This window comes from Mesocricetus auratus, unplaced genomic scaffold (genome assembly GCF_017639785.1).
Source record: "Mesocricetus auratus isolate SY011 unplaced genomic scaffold, BCM_Maur_2.0 contig_11602_pilon_obj, whole genome shotgun sequence".
Lineage (NCBI taxonomy): Eukaryota > Metazoa > Chordata > Mammalia > Rodentia > Cricetidae > Mesocricetus > Mesocricetus auratus.
Genome location: NW_024433971.1, coordinates 1 through 10826, shown reverse-complemented (window position 1 = coordinate 10826; position 10826 = coordinate 1). Strand labels below are relative to the sequence as shown.

Here is a 10826-nt window from a genome sequence, read left to right as displayed (position 1 = left end):
ATCCTATGAGAAGCCCACAGGTCTCCAAAGCAATGAAAACTATTAGCATTTATTTTGATTGCAAAACAGGACCCAGTTAGTAAACCCTACAGCTGAAGACATCATATGATCTAGTTAGGACATACAGAAAAGATGCCAGTGCTGGACTGAGTGTTTGCTTCCTGCTAGTTAGCCGCACAGTACCAGCAGAGTGATTCAAGCTGCCAGGGAGGAAAAATCATCAATAGTCTCATCCAGCTGCAAACCTTGCAAGCTGTAATAACAGCATGTCAGGAAAGGTATGATCATTGGCGCAATGGTGGCATGAGTATTATGGAAGTAACCAACCAGCTTGTGACTGGGTGAATGTCCTTTCAAAAGAAGAAATTCATGTTTGACAGAAAAGGTAATTCTTCTCCAAAAGCCATGAATGGGGAGTTCATAGGTCCTAGGACACAAACTACACCACATGTCTCCAGTAGCATATACTCAGTGAGGACAGATGGTCACCCACATCTCCCCAGAAGCAGACAGTGAGGACATAGAAGCACCCACATCTTCGCTGATGCCAGCTTATTTCTTTTCTTTTTCAGGCTACAAAGTAAAAGTCTTTATTTTGTTTTTAAAAATAATGGAAAAAGAATATAAAATATTCACAATAAATGTTAGATTAGAAAATCTGGTTATATTGGCAACGAAACTTTGTGGATTTCTTTGTTTTGGGTTTTTAATGAAAGCCAGATTATTTATAAAATGCTGTTTCATTTATTCTCATCATCTCTGGTTTTACTCTGCTATCAAACACAATTGTTCCAGACACCCTGATATCAAACCATCTTTAATGTGATCTGATCTGATACAAAGGTACAGGAACTTTTACAGAGATTGGCACCTACCTGGAACAGTTAGGAATTAGGCTTTTTTGGGCAAACAGAGAGAGAACAAAGTGTTGAGTCCATCATTGTGAATACAGCACTCTCATGCCCAGAGACATTAATAACTCTAAGTACAGATAAAAGAACAAAGTTCTAAAAACAACTTATTATTGACTTTCCCTTAGAGACAAGTATGACTAAAGGACCAGATGACAATCAGACTTACATCAAAGCAGTTGGGATGGACACTTGAGTTATGGATACGTGTTCAAATAAGCTATGTCCAAATAAGAAATTAATGTTTTCAAATGATTCAGAGCATTAGCTGAGAATTTCCTTCTTCATCAACAAACATTAAATACGCAAATAGTAAACAAAGAGGTAATGTCTTTCTGATTGGCCCACACATTGGAGGCCCATGGAATAAAAAGCCCTGACTGGAACATCTTGCTACACTGTTCAAAACTCACCTGTGAACACAGTATCAGCCTCCATACCTGATACCATGGCCCTCTCCATATGCCCACCTTGCTGTCAGCCTGGCTGCTGCAAGACCATCTACTGCTGGACCACCTGCTGCCCACCCTGCTGCCCTGATTCCGGCTGCCCTGAGTCCATCTGCTGCCAGCCATGCTGTCCTCCAAGTTGCAGCACACCCTGCTGCCAGTCCAGCAACAGCAGCAACAAAACTGTCAACACTTGCTCCAGAGGCCTCCAACCCACCAACCTGCTGTGAAAGCACCTGCTGCAAGACCAGCAGTTCCAAGCCAACTGGTGTGAGCATCTGCTGCAGCACACCTTGTTGCCAGCCCTGCTGCTGTGAGCCCACCTGCTGCCAGCCATGCTGCCAACCCTGCTCCTTAAAGATCAGCTGTCACCCACCTTGCTGTGAAACCAGCAGCTGCAAGACTACCACTAGCAAATCAAACTGTGTGAGCATTAGTTGCAGCACACCCTGCTGCCAGCCCTGCTGCTGTGTGCCCTCCTGCTGCCAGCCATGCTTCTTCCAGCTGTGCTGCCAACCAACTTGCTGTGAAGCCAGCAGCTGCAAGACCACCTCTTTCAAACCAGCCTGTGTGACCCTCAGCTGCTGCAATCCCTGCTGCCAGTCCTGCTGCTGATGAACACAAGGAGCATCTGCACAGCCATGCTCTGTGGAGAGCTGACCTGCCCTAGCTGCAGAAACCCACACCTTAACCTTTGCTGAACACCTTCAGATTCTCCCCAGGAGACCTGACAAATGCAAATTCTTACTTAGGTGTGGGAAATGCTTTGAGAAAGGATGGAGTCCCTCTCCCTCACTCTCCTCATCCCCAGTGATTATGGATCTTGTGCCATCTTCATGAGGGGCTGGTGTGAAGGTCTGGTATCAGTTTAGGATCTGAGCCTAGATCTTCATATCTCTCATGAAATAACTTATGAAAACACTTCCCCCAAAATTAAACTTCTTTTAACCAGTTATCTTCTCAACTATCTTTTCTTCTGATTTACACACAGATTTTTGTGTACTACCACCTTCTTTCTGCTATTTATGTGTTGTGCCCGAAAACAAGTAATTAAATAAACTCTGTGCCATCATCATTCCACAGTGTCTGTCATATTATATTGATAAATCACTTAGTGAAAAATCTACACAATCAATTAAATTTTAAATACTAAACTTTGTGCCCTGTATCCGTTACTGTAAGAATGGTACTAAACAGTATATCCAAGCAAGGTTTATATCTGAAATAATTGAAATGGATTACCTGATGATAGGCATCTTCCTAGTTCCTCCAATCCCAGTTTCCATAAACCAAGAGTCTCCTCTTTTCCATTTGTTATGGACTTGTATAAACAACATTTGGATGAAATCACATGTGCCAATGACATTTCTGTCATATTTTCTTTATCTGTTTACTTGTCAATGGGCATCTAAGTTTTAGCCACAGCTTATCAATTGTTAATGGCATTAGCATAAAACTGGGAGTGTCCATATCACTTAAGAATTCTGATGACAACAGTGCCATTTGCTAGAAAACAGCTGCATATGAGATTGTACTAGTGAGTGAAATAAAGAAACTCAAAAGACAAACTATCAACCATGTGCTCTCATTTGTAAACCCAATTTTACACAGATACTACAAATCTTATAGATGGTGAGAAAGAGAGTGACTAGTCAGAGGATGGTCTATGGCAGAGCAATTATCATCAGAGTACATGAGTATATGATATACTTGAAGGGAATTTAAGATTTCCTAACTACGTTCAATAATGGGAACTATTAAAAATAAAAATTTAAAGTAATATCAGATTCTGATGTCAATTAACTTGAGCAAATATCCTGAGACATGTCTGCTGAGTCATAAAGTAGCTTTTATTTATTTTTGAGGTGTCTTTGTAATGTTCAGCACACTTGCTATTCTAATTCATATTCGCCCTGCTGTGTGAGAGTCCCAGTCTAGGCTAGAGAGATGGTTTCATGTTAAGACCACACAATGATCTTGAGTGGCACCTCGTTCAGGTATCAGCATCTACAGAGCACTTCACAACCACCTGTTATTCTAGTCCCAAGGAATCCAATATCCTCTTCTGACATCCCTTGGCATATGGTATACCTACATACATGCAGGTAAGAACATGAATACACACAAAAATAATAAATAAATCATTTTAATTTTTAAAATTTTAAGGATGATAATTTCTCCACATGATTGTCAATAGCTTTTGGTCTCTTCTTTTTCTGATACAGACAGAAAACATTCCAACTTTTTACACACTCAAATAATATGTCAGTGTTTGTAAATTTATCATACCCTCATGACAAAATAAAGGACACAGGGAAGGAATACTGTTGCTCTCCTACACTGTCCTTGGAAAGACATGGTATATGTATCTCTCTGGACTCAAAACTTCTATGCTTAACCTTGCAATTCTCTTAAGAAAACGAACAATCCTTCACATCAACTTCACCAGGGCCTAATCTCCGGATCACTGAGTTATGCCTTTTCGAATGTTGTCTTTGCATGAAATGGCTTTGTAGCTATTATTCTCCTTAAAAGCCACACAACAGCAAAAAACAACAACAAACAGAATATTTATAGCCCTGGCTGTCCTGGAACTTTCTCTCTGTAAACCACAATGGCCTTGAACTTATAGAGGTCTGCCAGCCTCTGCCTCCCAAGTACTGCGATTAAAGATGTTGTGGTTCACAGTAGGATTATTGTACTACTTTTAAGTTGTACCCTCCAAAGGAATTCTGAACTCTAGATTTCTCACTTGGGCACTTCTTTTGTCATTTTCACAGCAAGAGTTGTGGCTTAGTACGAAATGTTCTGCCATTTAAAATTTGTTCAAATCCTGCAAATGCCTTTAACTTGAACTCAGAATTCAGTTTCATACATGACATTTCTCTAGACAGCCATGAAGACATCCAGGAACATGGATATTCTTAGGAAACAGGATACAGTAGGAAGCTGAATAAAAAGACTCTAAAAGACACTATGCTGTCCTGAACTCCACCCCAAGATTCATTACCATTCATTAATACCTTCCTAGTGAATTCCTGCCTGAAGGTGTCATCTCCTGCCAGGGAGCTTTCAACTCAGATGAAAGCTACATCAGAGGAGAGATAAAGGAATAGGAAATCCTCCAAAACTGGGTTCCTACCCTGAAGAGTTCAAGGAAGATGTTCCCACTCATTTTCTAAAATCCTCCTCTCTCTCTCTCCTGACTCAGAGAAGATCTTCGCATCCTATATTTATGTAAAAACTTGCTTGTCCAGTCCCTTCCCCTTCTGGTTCTCTGAACAACACTGAGGTCCAAGGCTCAGTGGTATATCAGCTTTTTCCATGATTCCCAGAGGGATAAGAAACAGTAGTTTGGAGTCAATGAATAGAATCCTTTAATTTTATTCCTTTGCTTTCAAGTCACTTATGAGTTTATCTGCCATGTAAATCAAAAATTTATGCATGTAAAAATGTATGAATGTATTGTGTACATCATATGAGTGCAGTGCCCACAGAGGCCATAAGAAGGCATCTGATTCCCTAGAAGCAGAGTTACACACAGTTGTGAGCCACTCACTATATGGTCGCTGAGAACTGAATTTTGGCTCCTGGAAAGAGCATCCAGTGCTCTTAATAACTGAACCATCTCTCCAGCCACCAAAGAATATTCTTTAGCAACTCAGAGATTCATCTATGATGCCTTTGTGAGTCTGAATGTCTGTCAGTGGAATAGCAAGCTGTATTCCCAAACACCTGGGAATAGGCCTCTTTGTGTGGTTGAGATCTGGTGATAATCTGGTAGCTTCAGCTTGACTATATTAGTTAGCAAGCACGCTTCTCTTGATTTCCTTCAGTGAATTTAGGTGGAGCATCCTTTTAAACCTTGAAACATCTATAAATGAAAAGAGACAAAAGGCAGAATGCCACAACATGTAAGTGCTCAAAAGAAAAATCAAAACATGCAAAACATTAGTGTGCTGCTGTGAATCTAGGCACAGACCCTTAACAGAATAGCTCTGTTGCTTGTTTTATTTTTTGTGAGACATTTTTTCAATTGCTATTATTGATATTAATTAAATTGTTCTCTGGCAGTTACAAATATGTATAATATGCACACTGATTAGTCTCACCCCTGACATTCCCTTGTTTCACTAAAACCAATGTCTACCTATCCCCTTCATCAAAATCTCTTTTCCACACTCATTTTTATTTGTTTTCATGTGTGACTCTAAGAGTTTAACCAGGGCTGTCCATGTGACCATGGATTTGGAGTTAGGCACTGGAGCCTGGTGGGCTCAACAATGGACACATAACTAAAAACAATGGCAATTCCTCTCCCAGAATTTATCAATAGCTATAGTTCAGCAATAAAGCCTTGGGTATCATGAGCCTCTCCTACATCCATCATTGATTATTCATTATTAATTATAGCTTCTCTGAGTGATTTATAAAACAATGGATATCTTGGGACTTACACAGTAAGTTTTATAGTATTTCTCCCTATCTTCTAGCTCTTACATTTATTCCTGCCCTTATTTTTCAATGTGCTCTGAACCTTACAATTGGTTGTATAAATGCCTCCCTTAGTGCTGGGCTTATCGATCATTATGTATTATCAGCATTTGGGCAGTCAAAGGACTGTGCATTCAATTCTAATGGCTGGAGAGAGGCTTGTCTGATGAAGGCTGAGAGAGAAGCTTTGGTATAAACATAGACACATACATAGTTAATTAAGAGATGTTTTGATAGTATTTAAATAATTTAAACAACATCAAGTGTAAGTTCCTCCATCCTACTGTGACCTTCCCAGACATGCTTGGTTGAATGTATTTAATACACCTGGCATGGAGACTTTACTCTGTAGTATGTATCTAAACTAAATAAAAGATACAAATACAAATTTCAGTGCTACACGGATGGAGAAATCTTGCCTGACAAATGGGTTTTCTAGTTTGTTTTGTTCACAGGTAAGAAAGGCTGTTGATAACCAACACTGCCACCACCAGCACCCCAGTAACATTATGGCATTTCAAAATCTCAGCATAGAGACAAAGTTTCTAGCTCAGTTCCAGATAGATTTTTCTATAGTTTTTGACCATGGTGTGAGCTTTCTTCAGCGATATGGTCTTATTCTGTGTCTGATGGCCAGCCAAGAGTGCTAACAAGAGTTTGTGCTTATTGGGGGAAACTCTGCCTCAAAAAAGGTCGATGGCCAAGTGGTGGTGTCACACCCCTTTAATCCCAGCAGGAGGCAGAGGCAGGTGGATCTCTGTGAGTTCGAGACCAGCCTGGTCTACAGAGTGAGTTCCAGGACAGCCTCCAAAGCACAAGAAATCTTGTCTCAAAAAACAAAATCACAAAAAAAGAGGTCGATTACATGTCTGATACAGATACACAAGATTGTCCTTCAACCTCTGGTGCACACACAGACACAAACACACACACATTGACGTATGCATGCACGTGTGCATTAAAATATACAGGTAACAGATAGCAGAGGAGAACAGAGCCCCTTTTACATTTGGCACTGAGAAACTGAGATATCTAATTGCACCACCCTGCACAAGATTATACTACATAATTAACCCTCATGCTAGGCAGATGCCAACTTAGAATGAAGCAGACTCCATTCAGGCCTCAAATAATTTCTTTTCTTCTAAGTGAATTTGTTTTTAATTCTTAGATTTGTGGCTTTAGATGGGAATGACTGTAGAAATCAGAGCAATAGAGAAGGAACAATGATGTAGAAGGTCCTTAAAAGACAGGGCACGGTAGAAAACATGCTATGTAAAAATCCAGAGGTAGACTATTATGGTGGAATTGTCTTAGGGGAGATTGGAGTAGGAGCATGGAGAAATGAACAGTGATGATGATCAAAACTGATAATGTGCTAAAAGCATTTTGGAGACCTATTATTTTGTAAGGTAGGTGACAAATGTAATAAGGAGGCTCTGAACGTAGTACCCTGCATGGATAGTTCAGCTCCCAGAAGCTATAGAAAACTAAACTAAAATCCTAGTGCCACGATGGATACTATCCTATGAGAAGCCCACAGGTCTCCAAAACAATGCAAACTATTAGCATTTCTTCTGATTGAAAAACCAGACCCAGTTAGTAAGACCCTACAGGTGAAGACAGCATGTGATCTGGTTACATGACTTAGAGGTAAAAGACGCCAGTGCTGAACTGAGTGTTTGCTTCCTGCTAGTTAGCTACAGTGTGCCAGCAGGGTGATTCAAGCTGCCAGGAAAGAAAAATCATCAACAGTCTTATCCAGCTCCCAATATAGAAGGCTGCAATATCAACATGTCACGAAATATGTAATCATTGGTGCAATAGTTTCATGACTATTTTGGTAGTTACCAAAAATTTTTAATCGGGTGAATGTCCTTTCAAATGAAGAAATTCGTGCTTGATAGAAACTGCAATTCTTGTCCAAAGGCCATAACTGGGATCTCATAGGTCATAGGAACAAACTACACCTACATGTCCCCTGGAGCATATACTCAATCAGGACAGATGGTCACCCACATCTCCTCAGAAGCAGACAGTAAGCACACAGGTTCACCCACATCCCTGCTGATGCCAGCTTATTTCTAAGGTGCAGTTGCATTTATTCTCATCATCTCTGGTTTTACTCTGCTATCAAACACATTGTTCCAGACACCCTGACATCAAACCATTTTTAATGTGCTCTGATACAAAGGTGAAGGAATTTTGACAGAGATTGGCACCCGCCAGGAACAGTTTGAAATTAGGGTTTTTAAACCAACAGGGAACAAGGTGTTGAGTCCATCATTGTAGATATGGTACACTCATGCCCAGAGATATTTATAACTCTAAATACAAATAACACAACAAAGTTGTAAGAAAAACTTATTATTGAGTTTCCCATAGAAGCAAGTAAGACCAAAGACAAGATGACAATCAGACTTACATCAAAGCTGATGGGATGAGTTATGGAAAGAGTTCAAGTAAGCTATGCCAAAATAAGAAATGAATGCTTACAAATGATTCAGAGCATTAGCTGAGAATTTCCTTCTTCATCAACATACACTAAATATGCAAATAGTAAACAAAGAGGTAATGTCTTTCTGATTGGCCCACACATTGGAGGCCCATGGTTTAAAAGGCCCTGACTAGAAGATCTTGCTACACTGTTGAAAACTCACCTGTGAACTCACTATCAGCCTCCACACCTGATACAATGACTCTCTCCTGCTGCCCACCTTGCTGTCAGCCTGGCTGCTGCAAGACCATCTACTGCTGGACCACGTGCTGCCCACCCTGCTGCCCTGATTCCAGCTGCCATGAGTCCATCTGCTGCCAGCCTTGCTGTCCTCCAAGTTGCAGCACACCCTGCTGCCAGTCCAGCAACAGCAGCAACAAAACTGTCAGCACTTGCTCAGAGGCCTCCAACCCACCAACCTGCTGTGAAAGCACCTGCTGCAAGACCAGCAGTTCCAAGCCAACTGGTATGAGCATCTGCTGCAACACACCTTGTTGCCAGCCCTGCTGCTGTGTGCCCACCTGCTGCCAGCCATGCTGCCAACCCTGCTCCTTAAAGATCAGCTGTCAACCCCCTTGCTGTGAAACCAGCTGCTGCAAGACAAGCAGTTCCAAGTCAAACTGTGTGAGCATCTGCTGCAGCACACCCTGCTGCCAGCCCTGCTGCTGTGTGCCCACCTGCTGCCAGCCATGCTTCTTCCAGCTGTGCTGCCAGCCAACGTGCTGTGAAACCAGCAGCTCCAAGACCACCTCTTTCAAACCAGCCTATGTGACCCTCAGCTGCTGCAATCCCTGCTGCCAGTCCTGCTGCTGATGAACACAAGGAGCATCTGCACAGCCATGCTCTGTGGAGAGCTGACCTGCCCTAGCTGCAGAAACCCACACCTAACATTTGCTGAACACCTTCAGATTCTCCCCAGGAAACCTGATAAATGCAAATTCTTACTTAGGTGTGTGAAATGCTGTGAGAAAGGATGGAGTCCCTCTCCCTCACTCTCCTCATCCCCAGAGATTATGGATCTTTTGCCATCTTCATGAGGGGCTGGTGTGAAGGTCTGGTATCAGATTAGGATCTGAGCCTAGATCTTCATATCTCTCATGAAATAACGTAAGAAAACACTACCCCCAAAAGGAAACTTGATTTCACCAGTTATCTTCTCAAATGTATTTTCTTCTGAGTTCCCTGCAGACTTTTGTGTACTACTTTCTTCTTTCTGTCACTTATGAGTTGTGCCCCAGAAGCAAAGAATTTAATAAAATCTGTGCTATCATCATTCCATATTGTCTTTCATATTATTTTGATAAATCACTTAATGAAAACTTTACATAACCAATAGAATTTAAAACACTAAACATGGTGCACATTGTCAGTGACACTAAGCATGGTATTAAACAATAGATCCATGGAAGGTTTATCTTTGGAATAATTGAAATTGAATATCCAATTATCACTATCTTCCTAGATCCTCCAACCTCAGTGCCCATAAACCAAGAGTCAGTTCCCTCCATTTCTTATTGACTTTCATAAACATCACATACTAATGACTTTTCTGTCATATTTTCTTTATCCATTTGCTTGTCAGTGGGCATCTAAGTTTCAACCACATCGTCTCAGTTGTTACTGGGATTACCATAAATCTGGGAGTGTCCATATCACTTAGGGGTTCTGATGACAACAGTGGCATTTGCTAGAATACAGCTGAAAATGAGATTGTCCTAGGAGTGAAATTAAGCAAACACAAAAGACAAACTATCAACCATGTGCTCACATTTGTCAACCCACGATTTTACACGGAAATTTTAAATCCTATAGATAGTAAGAAAGGGAGTGACTAGTCAGAGGAGGGGCTGTGGAAAAGCAAATATCATTAAAGTACTTGAGTATATGATATACTTGAAGGGACTTTCAGATTCCCTCACTACATTCGATAAATGGGAACAATAAAATAAAAGTTTTAAATAATAAGACTCTGATATCAATTAACCTGAGCAAATATCCTGAGACATGGCTGATGAGTTATAAGGTACAATTTTTTATTTTCTGAGGTGTCTTTGTAATGTTCAGCACACCTGCTAGTCTTCTTCATATTCCCCCTGCTGTGTGAGTGTCCCAGTCTCTGGGGCTACAAAGATGGTTCCATGTTAAGAGCACACAATGGTCTTGAGCAGCATCTGGGTTCAGTTCCCAGCATGCACAGAGCAGCTCACAACCACCTGTTATTATAGTCCCAAGGCATCTAATGTCTTCTTCTGACATCCCTGGGCATGTTGTGTACATACATGCATTCAAGTAAATCATGTATATACATAAAATAATAAATAAATTATTTAAGTCTTTAAAGTTTTAAGAAGCTAAATTTCTGCACACACTTGTAAACATCTTTCATCTCTTCTCTTTTCTGATACTAGACAGACAACATCACAACACTGCAAAAGAGACAAAAGGCAGAATGCTATGACATGTAAGTGCTCAAAA

The 10826-nt window shown here is 40.8% G+C and overlaps 2 protein-coding genes across 2 annotated transcripts; both read left to right on the top strand.

Moving 5' to 3' along the window:
• Window positions 1-1336: 1336 nt before the first annotated feature.
• LOC121138539 (keratin-associated protein 9-1-like) lies at window positions 1337-1975 on the top strand (the record flags this gene model as incomplete). The annotated part of the gene is made up of 1 exon (XM_040741220.1): window positions 1337-1975. A coding segment is annotated over one exon (639 nt), but the record flags the coding sequence as incomplete, so codon positions are not given.
• A 6574-nt stretch (window positions 1976-8549) lies between these two features.
• On the top strand, window positions 8550-8975 carry LOC121138538 (keratin-associated protein 9-1-like; the record flags this gene model as incomplete). Its single annotated transcript, XM_040741219.1, has 1 exon — window positions 8550-8975. A coding segment is annotated over exon 1 (426 nt), but the record flags the coding sequence as incomplete, so codon positions are not given.
• Window positions 8976-10826: the final 1851 nt, after the last annotated feature.